General features: G+C 40.2%; 1 protein-coding gene across 5 annotated transcripts in view; it reads left to right on the top strand.

Annotated features, from left to right (window-relative positions):
• The window catches only part of kcnq5 (potassium voltage-gated channel subfamily Q member 5), a 425,255-nt gene that overhangs the window by 359,537 nt on the left and 45,332 nt on the right, over positions 1-20,386 (top strand). For all 5 annotated transcript variants that reach the window (XM_016996619.2, XM_008118729.2, XM_062969057.1 and 2 more), the window contains 3 exons: positions 2,882-3,057; positions 3,561-3,686; positions 16,130-16,240. In XM_016996619.2, the coding sequence (XP_016852108.1) occupies positions 2,882-3,057; positions 3,561-3,686; positions 16,130-16,240 (413 nt within the window). The remainder of the gene's footprint in view (positions 1-2,881; positions 3,058-3,560; positions 3,687-16,129; positions 16,241-20,386) is intronic.

The raw sequence follows: 20,386 nt of genomic DNA, 5'->3' as shown, positions 1-20,386 counted from the left end.
TGTAATTTGGTCTGAAAAAGTCTTAATCTGTGAAAAACTAAAATCATAAAATGTGTCTATTCCATATTGTTAACGGTGCTAAGAGGCACATCCCACAAATTGCCGTTGCTCATATAATTCAGAAATAATACCCACATTTCTGAATGCCTCCTGCTAGCTCTTGATATTCTAGTGCAGAGCAATAGCAGAAATTAATTTTCACATACCAGACCAAATTATGGTTCAAGATTTATGTGACATCTCAGCCTTTTCAGTTTCTTAAGTCTTTAAGTAAAAAGTTGCTTTGTATCTTGAAACAAAAATTACAAAAACTGGGAAACTGACATTTGTATTCCCCATGTTGATAATTAATAATATTCTCATACAGAAAATGTCATGTATCTACTTGAGAACGCAGACATTTTTGGCTAAGCTAACAACATCTGCAAAATTCAGACAGTGCTATTTATTCAGAGAATTTCCTAAACATATTCTGCCAATTAGTTTTTACAGGTGATGATCAATCATAACCGGTCTAGCTTGAAGCAAACAAATTTGGTTTAAGAGAAAAGACTACTCCATGCAAAGCAGATAAAGTAAATGTTTGGCAAAATATAGGCGTGTGATCTTTTTTTTTTTAAAAGGCGAGCAAAAGCATGGTAGTTTGTTTGGGTTGTTTATAATGCATGAGTAGCTTATTTTCCTTCATAGCAATAACTCCCAGGAAAGGAATGTGTGCATTTCAGTAGTGCTACAGCATGTAAATATAATTGAAGGATGGGGAGAATTGATATAATTCTTGAGTCATTCCCAGGTTCTTTGTCACACAGTAATCATGATTTCAAAGATGTCACCAATGTATACCGCCATATGAGCAGCTTGTAAGTGGGCTCTTTGAGTATGACTTGTTCAGGGTTGGCCCTGGAAATCTGGCTCCATGCATCGTTTGCCCACTTGCAAGCTGCTCACATAGTGACAATGCATTTGGAAGATCTTCTGTCATGAGGAAGAGTTACAAAGACACTCTGGAACAGTTTGGAAAACAATCATATCAATCATCTTAGTGTAGTATCACTTGTATAGACAAAATTTGCCTTTATTTTCAGCTCTGATTGTGATATATAAATTAGAGCAAGTGGAGCCTCAACTCCTCAGATGCACATATCAAAACAAAATATCATAAAAGTCAGGATAGGTTTTCCTTGACTGCCATAAAAAACACACTTTTATGTTTCTGCCACCTAAATATTGATTTTCCTTTCATTTATTGAAAAGTTAACAACCTATACATTAACAACCCCGTCAGATGGGCTGCCGGAATCCCCACTCATCGTAGTAAATTCGGTGGTGCCCAGCAGGGGAACCCGTTACCCCATACCCCGCATTGCCTGGCTTTGCCCCTACATCATCCCACTGAGGGAAGTGGCTTCTCTCCATTGACTCCATTGAACATGGGAAGCCTCCCGTATTGTCTCAGTGGCAGCATGTACCACTTCCTCTATAGTTTGACAATGGAGCCTCACCAGAATAATTCTTCATCATGGGATGGAAGCCGGTGGGCTCCATTGTCAAACTATAGAGGAACCGGCGCATGCCACTGAAATGTATCACGTCTGACAAGATTGAAATTCTAGACATCTCTGTCCTTTCCTGAGTCTCCTTAAAATGTTTTGGAAAGCTGTGTGACATGCTGCAGGGAGAGAAAGTGTGCGCCTCACTGCAGCGCCTTTCCTCTAGAGTAGAAACAGCTTTAACAAAGCATTAAACCCGGTTGCTAACACCCAGGCTCCCTTGAAGGAAAAAAGGAAAGATTCCCAGAAAGGGTGCTTTCTTAACCCTGTTGCTGGCACCCAGGCTCCCTTGAAGGAAAAAAGGAAAAGCTCCCAGGAACGGAAAGGGGAGCCTCGTAAGTTCCCCATGCCGCCGGTAGTCCAGATCTAGCCACATTTTTCGGCTATGAACCAAAAACGGCTATCTGGCTACCCACCCGTTTTCAGGAGGCATGCGAAACGGAGGTCTACCTAGCCAGTAGAAATGGGTCAAGGTTCAGCCAAAATGCACATGCCTATTAATAACCCAGCTGTTTAGCAGATATGATATCTATTTCGTTATATTTGTTTGTGTGTGTTGTCTCACTTACAATGAAATACGTTACTAATTTACATTTTTGAAAATGTTCTTAATCTACCCTGTATTACATACATAAGATGCATTGACTAGATAGGAAAGAATCCTGGGTTACATCACTTTTATTATAAGCAATTGCTTCCACCTGGAACCCATGAAACTGGCACACAGATTAAATGAGTGTTGTAACATACCTGCCTTGAAATAAAAAAAAATATGCCCAAGAAAAGTGTTTAGGGAAAGTAGAAAATTTGCTTTTTTTGCTGGAATAATTGCATTAAGGAGGTATTTCATCTAACTGAATTTTCATTAAGGAGGTATTTCATCTAACTGAATTTAATGAAATATATTATTTTTTAAACTTTTGGACTTACAGACACATAGTAATCATTACAACTCACTTGCTTTTTAAATTTATAGATGTCTCAGTTGCTGTTGAAAATGTTGTTCATGCAGTTTAATATCTTCATTGACACAGAACTAACATTAGTGCTTATTGCCTCTCCTTATTCTGAAATGTGAAGTTGAAAATCTAATGTTACATGCAATTGCTCCCTTCTTTCAGGGCTGCATGTGTGTCCCTTTCGAACATTGAACTCTATATTTTATCAGAAATACTGTTCTGATTGCACAGTCAGAATCAACACAGAAATGGCATAAATGCTGTTCTCAATGCATAAAATCACCCCATTCACCCAATCTACAGTAATATGCTGTGTAATTATTACTGGTGAATGCACATTCATTAATATATTTTGTAATATATTTCTTTCAGACATAATAGTTCTCATCGCTTCAATAGCAGTTGTTTCTGCAAAAACTCAGGGTAACATTTTTGCAACATCAGCACTCAGGAGTCTTCGTTTCCTGCAGATCCTTCGTATGGTGCGCATGGACCGAAGAGGAGGAACCTGGAAACTATTAGGTTCAGTGGTTTATGCACATAGTAAGGTACAAGCTCATGCACTTCTCTGATTTTCTTCTATGTAAATCATACGTGGATATCAAACAAAGGGAGGTGGGAGGGAGGCGTAAGGAGAATATTTTGTCAGACCATGGCTGTGCAGTTAATTTTACAGAGTCAGAGATGATTTGGCCTTTTCTTTCTTGAACAGTAGGGTTCATGCTACACGACAGACGTCTCTTGCAAGGATGGAAAGATTTTGTGATAAAGCAAGACATGAGTGTCTGCTGTTCAAAGAAAAAATGATAAATCTCACAGGGTGAATGCAACTTTTTAGACATACCTGAAATCACAGTGTGCTGAGAGTATATGCACTGAAGCAGTATGATTCTCTATTCTTTGTTTTGAGGAAAACACACACCGCGATGATTTCGTATTGAACTAGGTGTTCATAGAACATGACGATAATATGTGTCATCAAACAGATAACTTGTTACCTGTTGTCGAAGTATGTGCTTCCTTTTTAATTCTGTCTTTTCATACCCTACAGGAGTTAATCACAGCCTGGTACATAGGATTTTTGGTACTCATTTTTTCATCTTTCCTTGTCTATCTGGTTGAAAAAGATGAAAACGATCAATTTTCTACATATGCGGATGCTCTGTGGTGGGGCACAGTAAGTACAAAATAAGCTGAACAACAATTAATAAAATAAATTCACAATATCTGCCTTGAACTAGGTTATCTGAGTCCACACTGCCATATAATCCAGTTCAATGTGGATTTTATACAGCTGTGTGGAAGGGGACGTAGACTCGTGAGTGTTCCTTCCTGTTCAGCAGTCCTCCTCCTTTGATGTTTTTTACAAGGAACCTAATAAAAAAGAACAAAGAGAGGCAAAAGAGACAAAAGAGAGGAAAAATGAGTCTTCGTTTTCAGCACTTTTAGGCTTTCTCAGCAAAAGATGATGCAGTGGGTTAAACCCTTGTGCCGGCAGGACTGCTGACTTGCCGGTTGGGTTGCTGACCTGAAGGTTGCTTGTTCGAATCAGGGGAGAGTGTGGATGAGCTCCCTCTGTCAGCTCCAGCTCTCCATGCGGGGACATGAGAGAAGCCTCCCACAAGGATGGTAAAACATCAAACATCCAGGCATCCCCTGGGTAATGTCCTTGCAGACTGCCAAATCTCTCACATCAGGAGCGACTTGGGTTTCTCAAGTCCTTCCTGACACACATACACACAAAAGCAAAAGATCATAAACCACTCACAAAGGTGTTTGGGGGGAACAAGAACTCACTCTGTGTGCACTGCCAACTTTCTAACATCTCAGCCCATTCTGTTGAAAATAGGGCAGTGCAGCAGAGGAACTGTTTCTGTGTTCAAAGAACAATGTGATTCTCTTGCTTTCAGTGAGATGCCTATTTGGATGTGCACCCCAAAGTGAGGAAGCATTCACTTATTCTAACATATTAGCATTGGTAAACTATTGTATTTACCAGACAGAACATCCTGGTTCCATTCATGATTCTTCCATGGTATTATACGTAATGGCATTCTAGCTGTATCTTAATGGAAACCCATTTTTGAAACATTTTCTATAGTCGTAGATAGGGGAAGGCGTGATGCTTTGTTGGCAGAAGCTGATTTTAGTGCTGGTGTTTTGAAACATAGTGGTCCCACATGACAGAATAATGGTCCTTTGTGTGATTAAGAGTCAGTTTTCAGGAGCAATTATTTTTGATAAGCAGAGCAATTATTTTCAGTTTTAAAAAGATGTACTAATATTATCACTTACAACATTTGATTAATTTTAATCTGTTTGCATAATTAAGAGTTAATTGTAATTCATTGCAATAAATTTTGCTTTGTTAAATTATATGTCTAGGGAATTCAGCCTTTTGATATTACCTTAATTTGGCTGCACTGATCTAATTTTATTACATTAGTGATAATTATTACAAAAGGGGCAGTTTTAAATTATTTTGAGCAAGAATGTAGGAAGTTGTCTTATGCTAGGATGAATTATTTCTATACCCTTCCATATGTGCATTCAGATGTCATGTAGCTTAGTTGGAACATTACTCTTCGGTCTCAGTCCTATCCCATCATCTGAGGCCCTGGACTCTTATTAATTGGAGAACTCAGAACCAGAACCTATGGCTTTCTGTCAACATAGCGTATTGGGTACCATCTAGCTGTGACTCTGAACTCCCTCCATGTCAATAATATTCTTGATTCTCTCAATGCAGAATTTTACATTTTTTGTCATTCCTCTAAACATATACATTCAGTATTGTCAGGAGCAGCCATAGGTTTTTTCAGTATGTAAGCAAACCTATGGTCACGCCCCTCCCCCCGAAATTATGCCCCCCCCCCAACTTAGCGGCGGTGGCAGCAAGAACACCAAGTACTTCCTTCTTCCGCGGCGAGCAACCCGCGGTGAGTGCACCCAGCAAGGGCTGCGCCTGAAGCGGCGGCTTCATGGGCCTCCATAAAGAACCGGGCCTGAGTATTATGCAAGATACAGTATATAGCAGTCAAGTAATATATCAACTTTTAAAGAACTTTAAGCTTGGATACTTCAACACTGTGATCATATGGCAGTAACATTGTGTGGAAGTCTCTGTGTCAGTGGTAACAGCACTGGGATAGACAGTTTCTATATCCTTTCTCCAAAGAAAATATACAACTCTGCTGTCTGGTTATATGATAATACATCTTGTTGTGGCTCAGGCATCTCGGCCTATATTTCATCAGGAGTTGGATTTGGAAACAGCCTATGCTATGGATCCAGGAGACATTCCAGGCCTGGAACGGGCCCCTTGGCCTTGCCGCTGCCTGATGTTATAACGCCAGAGGATACATTAATTGGAGAATATTCCGATGCCTCGTCAATCTTGCCTACACCAGATGGTGTTGTTTTGGGAGAAGATGGGCTTTTCAATCAGAGGGAGTGTTTTAAAAGAGATAGGAGCAAAAAGGAGGGGGTTCGAAGAAGAAAGAGGTTAGCTCTTAGGCTCGATAATGACTAACTGTTCCCATGTGACGTTTTGTGGGTCCTGCAACCTTGGAATCTCCTTAAAGGTGTTCCTCTTTGTGTTCTCATTGCGGTGTCAATTTTGCCTTTCCTTGGAAGAGGTTCCAGTATCCAGCTCCTAGTCTTGTCTCCTGTCTGGAAACCGCGCCAGGTTCCCAGTTCCATGCAAGCTGTGCCGTGTCGTGACTCCTGAGTAGACCTCGCCTTGTTACCTTGCTTTCCTTGTTCCTGAGTCGAGACTGACTTTGCCTTTACTTCGCTTTCCTTGTTCGGTGACGGGACTCTCCAAGTGGATTATTGTTGCAGTTTGCAGCTCTTGGTTCTTGGCTCTTGCTGAAGGACTATCCTTGACTTTGCAGTGAAACTAGTTTCACTGGTGGATTATAACAAGGACATTGCTGAACTTGTTTTGAATTGCTAAAGACTTCATATTAAGGACTAATACTCTTACTGACTTATTTTGCTAACTGGGTATATATATATATGCTTCAATAAACCACTTGTGTGTTATACTTGCTCCTGTCTGGTTTTCAGGGTGCTCCCACAGCCTTGGGGTGCGACACATCTCTAGAATCGCTTTTGTATTAGTTTTTGTTTTCCCAAGATTTCCCATGAGAACGGTGTAATTAGGCCTCCTCATGTGAATGTGAAGCATAAGAAGTTGCTATCACATAAATGCAGTTCCACAGTTTTTAGCCTTTGATTAAGAAACACAGCTTGGGGGCAGGGCAGGGGAGAGGGTGCTATGTCATGGATGTGGTGTGCAATGTATCACTTAGTGCTATTTCACTGACCTTTATAAATACATAATTTCCAAAGTGAATTAACTACTGCATATTTGTACTGTTGTTTAGCAAATGTGGTGACTCCTATAACCAAGGCATTAGGATCAATTCACATATTTTTCCCCCTCTCGACAACTACTGGGTACAATGATTTCATTATTTTGAACACTTTTTTTAAAAAAATGTAATTTGTCACCAGAGTTTTTTTAATATCTCCTTAACACCTTTGTTGAGAGATAGCTCTGTTTTTAACAACTGGGATGTGGACTTGTAGAGAAATGACATCTTTCCGTTGCTTAAGAGCTATTCTTCAATTTAGTGGCTCAAAGCAGTCTCCGACAGACATGATGTTTTTGTCAGGACTTCGGCACTTATTGGACGTGTGAAAGAATAAGGTAGATTTCATCCCTGGAGAAAGATGTGCTGCGATTTCTTATTTCTCTCAATTACATAAAAATCTGAAGGACCCTCGGTATGCCTCCCTGCTGAGGAGGCTGTGATCCTGTAGTGCCATTAGTGAGAAATGACAGCTGGCTCAGTCTCTTCCATAAACTCTTCCTCTTTTCATCAAATATAGCTTGGAAACATCTCCTTGTTCTCCAGTCACTGGCAATGATAGCAGCCTGGATGAAGGCTTCATAATTTGGGCTCATTCCTGATAAACAGGATGATGTTGATTTGCAGAGAGAGGAAGTTTGTGAAATCACAAGTCCATCAAGGAAAGATACTGGTTCATCTCTTGTTAACATTTCAAGTCTTAACTGTCCTTATAGTCAGGTGAAGAATATAATTTATCTCTCCCCCCTCCCCATAAACTTACATCCAACGTGTGCTTTTGGCATAACTGTCCTTTCTGCTCAAATCCATGAATATGCATATGGCATGACTGCCTAGATGTAATGAAATCAAACTAATTTTATCTCAGACAGGAAGGAGGGCAGAGTTGAAGTACTTTTAATGCTTTGTCATTAGTAAGAGCATAGTCACTGCATAAGATGTATCCATGATAACGATATAATTAACTGTCATAAACCAGACTGTTCACAAGTGCACTGTGTAGGGGAGGAAATCACACATAGCAAATCAAGATCCATTTGGCACTGGGGAGTGGTTAATAGGCTAGCCTATTTTTATACCAAGTGGGCAGGCCAAAGAAGGAAACTGCCATCCATGTTTAGTCCACCAGAAAACCTGGTTGGTCTTTGAATGTGCAAAGCCCCAAGCAAACTATACCACTATCAGAAACAGATGGCAGGGAACTTCATGCCATTTCCTGCTCCATGCCAATTGGAGACAGGAGACCTTATGAATTTGCTCTGCCATTATTATAAATGATGCTGAAGAAGCCATTCATTGTATGCATTTGCATGTTAAAGTGCATAACATAAATATAATGTCTTTTTAAATTGCATTGACTTACCTTAGATAGATATATTAAAGTGCTCTAAAAAACCTCAAGTCTGGTCTTTCCAAATCACCTTTACTTTCCATCAATCCCTCATTTCTGTTCCTGCAAATGAAAGTGAATTTTGATTATTCCTCATAGAATTTTGCAGACTTCTTGATTAATTCTAACCTACATTTCACTGCCAGCAAAGTGCAGCAAAGGCTAAGATTAAAATCACCATTCAGCTATGGAAACCCATTTGGTGATCCTGGGCAAGATACACTCTCACAGCGTCAGAGGGAGGCAAAGGCAAGGCCTCTCTGAAAAACCTAATGATAGATTCACCTTAGGGTCACCATAAGTCGGAAAGGGCTTGGAAACACACGATACACACACAAGTGTCACAGTTATCTCAAAGTTCATATTGCAGTTCCTTTAAAGAAATCTGATCCTGTTATTTAAACAGCAGGAATGCTATATTAACATTGCCATTGGTTTCAAATTCCATTTGCTAAAGTAATTAAAATAATTGTAATAATTTCCTTGAACTACGAGGAGCAGGCGCATTTTGCCTAATGGTGAAGATAGTTCTGAGTAAACAGACTTATTTTCAGAAATGGGGTTTATTCAGTTTTATCATCTTGCTTGATGAAGACTTTCTGTTGTGACTGCGCCTTCGGGGATTATGGTTGATGGTGATGGAATTCGAAGAGGAAGAAAAAACCCTCATGATGAGGGTTCACTGGAGGAGTTGCGCAGGAAGCGACTTAGAGAGCTATATGGGGGATCTTCTGAAGAAGATTCAGATGGGGAGATGGATGCTGAGGAACAGGTGGTGGCTGGGGAAGCGGGCACTGAATGGGCACAGCCACCGGAGATGTCTGGGGATTTGGGGCCTATGGATACTTCTGAACCTGGGGTTTCTGCAGGAGCTGATCCCAATTGGGATGCTTAGAGAAGGGAGGATGGTTCTTTAAGTGTTCATGGGGCTAAGTGTGGGCAGGATGATTGGGACTCCAACGAATTGCTAGGTACTCCAGATTCACGAGCTCTAGCTGTGTGGAGTTCAGACTCTGAGTAGATTTGGGACACCTGGTGTTTGGGTGTGAGTGTTTGGTCACCCAGGAGGAAGGGGAATAAAATGGGAATGTTTGGCCACTGCACTTTGCGTGTGGCAAGGTGTTGCTGAGGCGCCATTGGGATCTCTGTGTTTCCATGAAGACTGGACTTGGACTATGATTTGAATCTGCTGATATCACCTAGCTTGGCTCTTGCTGTGTCTTATCGTGGACCTGTTTTGGATGACTGCACCCTCTTCAGACTTTGGATTGAATTTGACCTGGCTTCTGTCTACACCCTCTGACTGATGGCTACTCCCGGCTTCTGACTATTGGTTTGTCTTTCGGAATTTCTGCTGCCTCCTGACCTGACCTTGGATTCTTCTGACGATGGCTATTCATCATCCCTTTGAGGCTTTTGGCTTATCTGCACCGTGGAAGCAGCTTTATTGCTTTTCTAGTTTGTTTATTTTCCAGCAATTAACTCTATTTGTTTTCCAAAGCTGAATTGAAGCGTTATTTAGTTTTTTATTGAATGCCAGCATGGGAAATTAGCATGGCTCGTTTTTGAGTTATTAATGTCCAATCTACTCTCGAAACCCTGAAAAGTGAAGTGTTTCAAGGATATTTCCTGTGTTTATGTTATTTTCTGGCTTATCTTCGGAATAAACTCTGTTTTGTATGTTAACTGGCGTCTGACTCTTGACACTTTCGGAGTAATCAAAATCTTGCCTGGTATTCCCAGTTGGCCTATTAAAGTTATTAAAGGTGTTTAATTAAATATATTTCTTAATTAGATGGATTTTAAAAAAATCTAATTTGAGTCCCCTGCAGGGAGAAAGGAAGAATATAAATTAAACAAATAAAGAAATATTACCCCAACTACAGATTTAAATTATTTATAAATTGACTGAGAAAAAGCCTCTTTAAAAAACTAAATATTTTATATAACTGGAGGGATGGAACTGTTTTAGTGAGCACAGCCCATTGAAGAATATTCTTACTGTCCAGGAGATGCCATGTGTAACGGAAAGCCTTATTTTATTGTTAATTTTTGCCTATGTTATTTAATGTTGATTTAGAGACAAAAGTGGGCAGAAGTTAGCTACTGATGATTGGCCATGTGTCACCATGGTAACGTAGCTGCTTCGGTAGAAATGTAACAATTCTAAGCTAGTGAAAGGGGCGGAGCTAGCTGGAGGAGAAAAGAGAGATGTTTTAAAAAGAGTGGAGTTGTGTTGATGTTTCTGGTGAGGGAAACTAGAGAAAAGATGTGTGTGTGTGAGGTTCAGTTATGGTAGTATCTAGCCGGGTGAGCTAGAAGGAAAAGGATTCAAGTTTAAGTTTGGGACTTCAGTTGGAATACTGAAGGAAAAAGTGACTATTAGTGAGTCAGATCTGGGTTTTCTAGTGAGGTAGAACTAAAAAGAAAAGGAATAGGGGAGAGACAAAGTTTCAGTCAAGTGGTTAATGTTGAAGAATGAAAGATATGTTTGATATTGTATATATGTGAAACTGAAGAAGTAAACTATTGACACAAGTTATGATTGTTGGACTGAAGTAAACATAAATAAATAGTTCTCTGTTTCAAATAAAGAAAGTGCTTCTGAGTGGTAAATTGCTTGACTTAGTATCAGTAGAAGATTTGTCTCAAATATTGCCCCTCAGTGACTCATCATATTGTACATGCACACGTACAGACTCGAGGGTTTGTGACGGGCAGTGGCTGGGATCCTGAAAGAAGGATTGCCCCCTGCCTATTTATGAAGTGGACCCTTGCATCTAATGGTGGCAGTGGTGGGATAGAAAGATTCCTTCCCTTGCCTAAAAGAGTATCCGTCCCTTGCATTTAATGGTGGCAGCGCCGGGATGCGAAAAGAGTGCCTAAATCCAGTAATTTGAAGTGCTGGGATGCGAAAAGAGTGCCTAAATCCAGTAATTTGAAGTGCTGGGATGCGAAAAGAGTGCCTAAATCCAGTAATCTGAAGTAACAGGATCTGTGTAATAACTAAATACAGTGGTTTAAAACACCAAGATTTATGTGGCACTTGGAACCAGTAACTTAAAAGTGAAGCCAAAGTTTTACCTCAGAAGACAAAGCAAAGATTTACCTCACAAAAAAAAATGGCCCCACCTAAAACCAAGAAAGTGGTTCCTGAGGGAGAATTAGAGGAGGAAAGGATGGAGGAACGGGAAGAAAGACAAGAACAAGAAACAACCTCTGTAGAATTAGAAAGATTAAGACTACAAATTGAACTGAAGAAAATAGAGACTCAGGAGAAATTGCAGTTAGCTAGACTGGAGGCAGAAGAAAAAGAGAAAGATAGACAAGAAAAAGAGAAAGATAGACAAGAAAAAGAGAAAGCTAGAGAACATGAAAGGGTTATGGCACAATTGAGAATACAAGATAGGGATAGGGATAGTGTGAATACAAGTGTGCATGGGTATAGTGAATTCTCGGCTAAGGTAAAGAGATTTACTAAATATCAAAAAGGGGATGACATCGAAGCCTTTCTGTTATCATTTGAAAGAACTTGTATGGAATTAGAAATTCCAGAAGAGAATAAAATGTCTTATTTGAAAACTTTAATATCAGGAGAGTTAACCCAAGTGTTTGCCGATATGAGAGATGATGAAGTGATGGATTATAGATTATTTAAAGAAAGAGTTAAAATCAGATTTGGAATTACACCAGAACAAAGCAGGAGGAATTTTCGGGAAATAAAAAGGAAATCTGGTGAGACGTATGTTCAACTTGGTGCTAGGCTTGATAAGGCTTTAGACCAGTGGATTGAGGGTAGTAAAGCTAAAACATTCCAACAATTGCGACAATTAATAGCTTTAGAACAATTTTATAAAATGGTACCAATGGAAATGCATTGGTATATAAAGGACAAGAAGATTGAGAGTGTGGCTCAAGTATCTGTTGTTTTAGATGAATTAGAAACAGATTATCAAATGAGAAATATGAATGTGTCTTATAAAAGAATTTATGAGGAGAAAAGAGGAAATTATAGGAATAAGAATGTTGTAAGGGGAGAAAATTCCTCACAGACAGTTTGGAAGAATAGAAACAGTGATGAAAGGGATGAGATAATTCAAACATATGAAAAACCTAAGAGCTACTACAGAAAAGATGTACCAAGCAATAGTAATGAAAGGATTGTGTGTTACTATTGTCAAGAACAAGGACATGTTAGAGCTAAATGTCCAAAGTTAAGTCCAGGGAAGAGGGTTGATTTACCTCAGAGAAACGTTAGGATGATACAGAGAGCAAAAGATAGTGCAGAAATAGAGAAAAAGCCTAGTGAGGATATAAAGAAAGACGAAGGACTGAATAGAGTATTAAGAGTGTGGCAAGTAGGTGAAAATCTTGGACACAAACATAGAGAGGAGATTATTGTAAATGATGAAAAGGTGCTTGGTTTTAGAGACACAGGATCGGATGTGACAATATTGCATGAGAGAATGATAAAATCAGATCAAATTGTTCCTGAAAAGAAAATTTTGTTGAAGGGCATACGAGGACCAGCATTTGAAACACCAGTAGCTGAGATCCCTATTCAGTTTCGTGATTATATAGGAATGTGGCAAGTTGGAATAATGGATGATTTGGAAGTGCCAGTTATTATTGGAAATGATTTGGGAGATAACTGTCATAAAGTAAATGTTGTCACGAGAAGTCAAGGGCTAAAAGAAGATAGTTCTAGGGCAGCAAAAGATATAATTCCGAGTGCTGTGGATGAAGCAGACAGTGCTGTAACTTTAAGTATAAGTGATACACATGCTGAAGCATTTGAGAAAGAACAGAGAGTTGATGAGACATTAAAGAGTTTGTGGAAGCAGAGAGAACCGGAAAATAGTGAAATATCTGAAGAGAAGTCTAATACATTTAAGACTATTAACAATAAATTATTTCGGATTGTGAGCAAGAAAAGGGGAGATAATTTATATGAAGAGAGCAAGCAGCTGGTTTTACCTCAGAAACATAGAGCAAGGATATTAAAAATGGCTCATGACATACCATTTGGTGGACATTTAGGGATAAAGAAAACAAAAGCACGTATTCGGGATAAATTTTTCTGGCCCAATATGGGGAAGGAAATTAAAGCATATTGTCAAACGTGCCAGGTGTGCCAGTTGGCAGGAAAAGCTAATGATAAAACCAAAGGACTAATACAACCAGTGCCAGTAGTAAGGACACCTTTTGACAAGATTGGGGTGGACATTATAGGACAAATATCACAAATAACCAAGAATGGAAATAGATATATCCTAACGGCAGTTGACTATGCAACAAGATACCCAGAAGCAGTACCATTAACTGATTTAGAGACCTTATTGGAAAGAGAGAAGGAAGATGAAGTTTTGAGGGAATTTTGGAAAATGGCAGAATTGAGCATTTTAGGGCCTGACAAGGGAGAAGTTAAAAGTAATGTTTTGAAGAGTGTCTGTGACTTAGCGAAATTGCCAGAGAAAGATAGTGACATGAAGTTGCTTTATGCTAGCAAAGCGAACAATGTGGTACCCAGTGAGGAAAAAAAGGAAGATGGCAGTTGGTCAGGGCAGACTTTGCAGATGGAGTCCAGTGATACAAGGGGCAGAGGTCTGGATGCCTCTTCACAGACTACAACTAATTCTATCAACTCAGTGGTTGCCCCTTCAGTCACCGCAAATACAGAACACGGTCAACAGTTGTGGCCAGAGGAAGATTTACCTCAGAAAAACACCGGATTTGGACCATTTGAATTGCTGTGTGGGGGAGAGCCTGAGGAACTGATGGACACTTGGAAGGAGACCAGAGTAGTGACAGGTACCCCAAAGAATATCTCAGTGAAAGAAAAAAAGAAGATGGACATCTTGAGCCCAAGAGTTGTTGCTGATCACAGCAAATCAAGAAGCAAGCAAAGATTGTGTTTCGATGGAGAGAGTTTTGAGGACTTCTATGCGTCGGAGATTCACGGTTTCGGCCATCAGCGGTTTGCTTTCAATGTTCCATGAAAGTGCATGAACTGTGTTTCTCAGGACTTCTTGAATGACTCTTGGAAGTTTCGTGGAAGACATTTTGGGACAAAGGAATGTCATGATGTTGGGAGGAGAAAGTGTAATTGTCCCCAACAACATGTTAACCATTGGAATGCACCGCAGGGTGAAACATTGATGGACTGTAACAAGTGCCTTGGAGATGAAGATTACTATGAGATGGACAAAGTGTCTAAAGGCTGGTTGGCCCAGTGCATAAAGACTTGGGGATAACACAGGATAAAGATTGAATTGTTAGAAATATGATTTATGGAAATGTGTTTCTGAAATGTCTTTTGATTTTGGTTTGTGAATCTTAACAATAGAAAAGATGGTAAGCATGAACATATATGTATAACAGTGTTAATGCATAGTGATTGCAGGACTGTATCAACTGACATGTCTTTATATGTTTGCAATTATTTCATAATTGTATTGTTCAAGCCATCAGGGAAGATGGACTACAGGTAAACTAGGAAGATAGTAAATGTCTATACTACCTTTGTTAAAGTGTTTCTTTCAGGAAATGTATTTAATGTATTTTTGTGTAAGGAAGGAAAGCATTGGTAAGTGTTATGTAATGAATATTTATATATGATGTAATGTAAGATGTATGTAAGTGGAGTATAACTAATGCTGAGGATGTAATGATATGTTATATATGCGTCATTGTGTTAGGAGTGTATTTTATGTGTTTGAGTATTTATACATGAATTTTAGGTAGCGTACAATGTATGTTATTATTGTATAACAGATTGACAAGGTAATGATATAACTGTGGATATATGTGTTTGATTTGTTCCTATGTAGTGCAAAAGTTACATATTGCTTCCAATGAGTTTTATACTCATTGTCTGCAAAAATTTTAAGGGTAGGGGCGTATGTAACGGAAAGCCTTATTTTATTGTTAATTTTTGCCTATGTTATTTAATGTTGATTTAGAGACAAAAGTGGGCAGAAGTTAGCTACTGAAGATTGGCCATGTGTCACCATGGTAACGTAGCTGCTTCGGTAGAAATGTAACAATTCTAAGCTAGTGAAAGGGGCGGAGCTAGCTGGAGGAGAAAAGAGAGATGTTTTAAAAAGAGTGGAGTTGTGTTGATGTTTCTGGTGAGGGAAACAAGAGAAAAGATGTGTGTGTCTGAGGTTCAGTTATGGTAGTATCTAGCCGGGTGAGCTAGAAGGAAAAGGATTCAAGTTTAAGTTTGGGACTTCAGTTGGAATACTGAAGGAAAAAGTGACTATTAGTGAGTCAGATCTGGGTTTTCTAGTGAGGTAGAACTAAAAAGAAAAGGAATAGGGGAGAGACAAAGTTTCAGTCAAGTGGTTAATGTTGAAGAATGAAAGATATGTTTGATATTGTATATATGTGAAACTGAAGAAGTAAACTATTGACACAAGTTATGATTGTTGGACTGAAGTAAACATAAATAAATAGTTCTCTGTTTCAAATAAAGAAAGTGCTTCTGAGTGGTAAATTGCTTGACTTAGTATCAGTAGAAGATTTGTCTCAAATATTGCCCCTCAGTGACTCATCATATTGTACATGCACACGTACAGACTCGAGGGTTTGTGACGGGCAGTGGCTGGGATCCTGAAAGAAGGATTGCCCCCTGCCTATTTATGAAGTGGACCCTTGCATCTAATGGTGGCAGTGGTGGGATAGAAAGATTCCTTCCCTTGCCTAAAAGAGTATTCGTCCCTTGCACCATGCATTGTTGATCAGTCTTGAAAGTTTGTCTTTGTAAATAATGCTGAGTTAAGCCTAGAATTCTTGGCACTAGCTCTTTCCACTTTTTGCCCACATTAATTTACACTTGCTTCCTTTCAGATCACTTTGACAACAATTGGCTATGGAGATAAAACACCTCTTACTTGGCTAGGAAGACTGCTTTCTGCAGGATTTGCACTGCTTGGGATTTCTTTCTTTGCACTGCCTGCTGTGAGTATCTTTACAAGTACAGTACATATTAAATTTAAATTACTCTATTTATGGTTGCCAACACTGCGGGACAAAGTGCTAACAGCCTGGGTCAATGTATTTGTAACCAGGATCACAAGTTTTGTTATGGTTCATCTTTACTGGGTAATTTTTGTTTTAAAAAATCCATGTGTTATGACACATTCTCACGTTGATCTGACATATCCAAAAGTTTTATCTGATAATCTTGTGCCTTATATTTTTCATAGTCCTAAATAATAAACAATTTATGTGTGATGCATATTAGATTCAGGCCAACTCATAATTACTCCAGTCACCACTGGGTATAAATGCCAAGGGGTTCAGCCCATCCTTGTTTGTGCCTACTGCCGCATTTTATCCAGCAGCAATAGGCTGGAGAACCTGCTTCATGTTGTCATCACAGAAGCATCTTGTCACATCCCCAGTCTTATCCAAGAATGCACTTCATCATGTAGTAAACCTCCATGAGGTTATACTTAATGAAAGAAATTGTTTCTATACAGATCTGTTCCCAGAGGGTGGGGGAGAAGGTGTTACAAAAAATCATGCCATGATTTTTGCATTGACAAAGAAGCATCCATGGAAATTTTTACTCATCTTGGAGAAGATGACAGAACATGCTGTGCTATCTTCTTAGGGTTCATACAATTACAAATATTATCAACCAAATCTAAAACACTGAAGTTGTGAAATAATTAACTACATTGTTTCCCATGCCCTGCAGAAATGTTATTTCATGTTAATTATTAAAATGAAACATTTGCCTGAGGGAGCAGATTATTTCTGAACCAGCTGCTATTACCTTGAAACAAATTGTATAATCATTAATTCTTAAAATTCTTATGAATACTTACACTTGCCAGATAAAACAACTCACTGATTTGCTGGTCTACAGACAGTGACGCCTAGTTGAGTATTTTTGAAATACACTGCATTCAAAATAAATTATGTAGATATGAATGTGCCACAGATGAAATGTTTTATATATAATGGTGACAAATTCCATTAAATAGCCTTTGTCTATATTCATAAAGTGCATTTTTTAAAATAATATAGCTCAATACAATAAGACCCTTCCACTTGTGCCATATGGGATAGTATGTCCTCAGGGACGGCCCTAGGTAATTTTCAAGTGTAAGCAAGCAGTATTTTTGACGCCCACACCCCCCACCCCAACCAATCACTGAAAAAGAAAGTAGGGGTGAATAGAATATGTGTGTGTGTGTAATATATATATATATATATATATATATATATATATATATATACATAGAGAGAGAGAGAGAGAGCACATATGGTCTCTGCATGTGTTTGTGTGTGTGTGTGTGTGTGTATATATATATATATATATATATATATATATATATATATCTTATATATACATAGACATACACACAATGTGGAGAATATGTGGCAAGGTAGATAGATAGGTAGAGAGCCACAGTGGAAAAACCTTAGAATCATAGAATCATAGAGTCATAGAATCATAGAATAGTAGAGTTGGAAGAGACCTCAAGGGCCATCTAGTCCAACCCCCCGCTAAGAAGCAGGAAATCGCATTCAAAGCACCCCCGACAGATGGCCATCCAGCCTCTGCTTAAAAGCCTCCAAAGAAGGAGCCTCCACCACGGCCCGGGGGAGAGAGTTCCACTGCCGAACAGCCCTCACAGTGAGGAAGTTCTTCCTGATGTTCAGGTGGAATCTCCTTTCCTGTAGTTTGAAGCCATTGTTCCGTGTCTTAGTCTGCAGGGCAGCAGAAAATAAGCTTGCTCCCTCCTCCCTATGACTTCCCCTCACATATTTGTACATGGCTATCATGTCTCCTCTCAGCCTTCTCTTCTGCAGGCTAAACATGCCCAGCTCTTTAAGCCTCTCCTCATAGGGCTTGTTCTCCAGACCCTTAATCATTTTAGTTGCCCTCCTCTGGACGCTTTCCAGCTTGTCAGCATCTCCCTTCATCTGCGGTGCCCAAAACTGGACACAGTATTCCAGGTGTGGTCTGACCAAGGCAGAATAGAGGGGGAGCATGACTTCCCTGGATCTAGACGTTATTCCCCTATTGATGCAGGCCAAAATCCCATTGGCTTTTTTAGCTGCCGCATCACATTGTAGGCTCATGTTTAACTTGTTGTCCACGAGGACTCCAAGATCTTTTTCGCACACACTGCTGTCAAGCCAGGCGTCCCCCATTCTGTATCTTTGATTTCCATTTTTTCTGCCGAAGTGAAGTATCTTGCATTTGTCCCTGTTGAACTTCATTTTGTTAGTTTCGGCCCATCTCTCTAGTCTGTCAAGATCGTTTTGAATTCTGCTCCTGTCTTCTGGAGTGTTAGCTATCCCTCCCAGTTTGGTGTCATCTGCAAACTTGATGATCGTGCCTTCTAACCCTTCGTCTAAGTCGTTAATAAAGATGTTGAACAGAACCGGGCCCAGGACGGAGCCCTGCGGCACTCCACTTGTCACTTCTTTCCATGATGAAGACGACGCATTGGTGAGCACCCTTTGGGTTCGTTCGCTTAGCCAATTACAGATCCACCTAACCGTAGTTTTGTCTAGCCCACATTTTACTAGTTTGTTTGCCAGAAGGTCGTGGGGGACTTTGTCGAAGGCCTTACTGAAATCTAGATATGCTACATCCACGGCATTCCCTGTATCGACCCAACTCGTAACTCTATCGAAAAAAGAGATCAGATTAGTCTGGCATGACTTGTTTTTGGTAAATCCGTGTTGACTATTAGCAATGACCACATTTGTTTCTAAGTGTTTGCAGACCACTTCCTTAATGATCTTTTCCAGAATCTTGCCTGGTATTGATGTGAGGCTGACCGGACGGTAATTGTTTGGGTCGTTCTTTTTTCCCTTCTTGAAGATAGGGACCACATTCGCCCTCCTCCAATCTGCTGGGACTTCTCCTGTTCTCCAAGAACTCTCGAAGATGATTGCCAGTGGTTCTGAAATAACTTCCGCTAGTTCCTTCAATACTCTTGGATGTAGCTGATCTGGCCCTGGGGACTTGAATTCGTTTAGAGTGGCCAGGTGTTCCTGGACAACTTGTTTCCCTATTTGGGGTTGGATTTCCCCCAATCCTTCGTCCATTCCATGTTGCTGAGGTTGAAGATGGCTTTCTTTTTGTGAGAAGACCGAGGCAAAGAAGGCATTAAGCAGTTCTGCCTTTTCCCTATCCCCTGTCACCATCACCCCATCTACTCCTTGCAGTGGCCCTATCGCCTCCTTTTTCTTCCTTTTTCTACCAACATAAGCAAAAAAACCTTTTTTGTTGTTTTTTATGTCCCTGGCAAGCCTGAGCTCATTTTGCGCTTTAGCCTTGCGAACCTTTTCCCTACAGGAGTTGGCTATACGTTTGAATTCTTCTTTGGTGATTTCTCCCCTTTTCCACTTCTTGTGCATGTCACTTTTGAGCTTTAGCTCAGTTAGAAGTTCTTTGGACATCCATTCTGGTTCCTGGGAGCAAGGCCTAATAATAATAATAATAAATCATCCCAACAAAGGATTCCCCCAGGCAGGAAGCAGCCAAACTTTGAAGCTGAAAGGCTACTCAATGCTAATCAAGGTGGGCAATTGAAACATTCACACCTGCCTCCAACAGACAAGAGTTCTTTCTTTCTCCCACTCTGGACCTTTCACAAGTATAAAAATCTCCCTTGACTAGTTTCCAACAAACCTCACAACCCCTGAGGATGCCCTGAAGAGCTTGGGCTGCGGCGGCGGCAACAGAGAGGGAGGGAGTCTGCGCGTGCGCCTGGCCCACGTGCCCCTCCCTTCCCCTCTCCTCCAATGATGAGGCCTGGAGCTTTCTGGTTTGCTTGCCCGTGCGCACACACAAAACTGCTGCAAAAGCAGGCTTCCCTTCCAACTCCCTCGCTTAAAGCGGGGCAGGGAGCCAGATCAGGAGGAAGAAGCCCAGCTCTTTTTTTCTTTCTGCCCCTTGGCCTTCCTTTTCCCTCCAGCTGCGAGTGCGCAAGCAGGCTTCCCCCTTCCACCTTCCTTCCCAGCCGCGAGTGAGTGAGTGAGCATGCACTTACCTGTGGGTGCCCATGCACGTGGGGAGGGGAAGGAAGCGGCACAACGGCACCTTTTTGCCAGGTGATGATTTTAGAAGTGGGA

This window comes from Anolis carolinensis, chromosome 1 (genome assembly GCF_035594765.1).
Source record: "Anolis carolinensis isolate JA03-04 chromosome 1, rAnoCar3.1.pri, whole genome shotgun sequence".
NCBI classification, from domain to species: Eukaryota; Metazoa; Chordata; class Lepidosauria; order Squamata; family Dactyloidae; genus Anolis; species Anolis carolinensis.
Note: the sequence above shows the minus strand (reverse complement) of the source record. Positions and strands in the feature narration are given on the sequence as shown.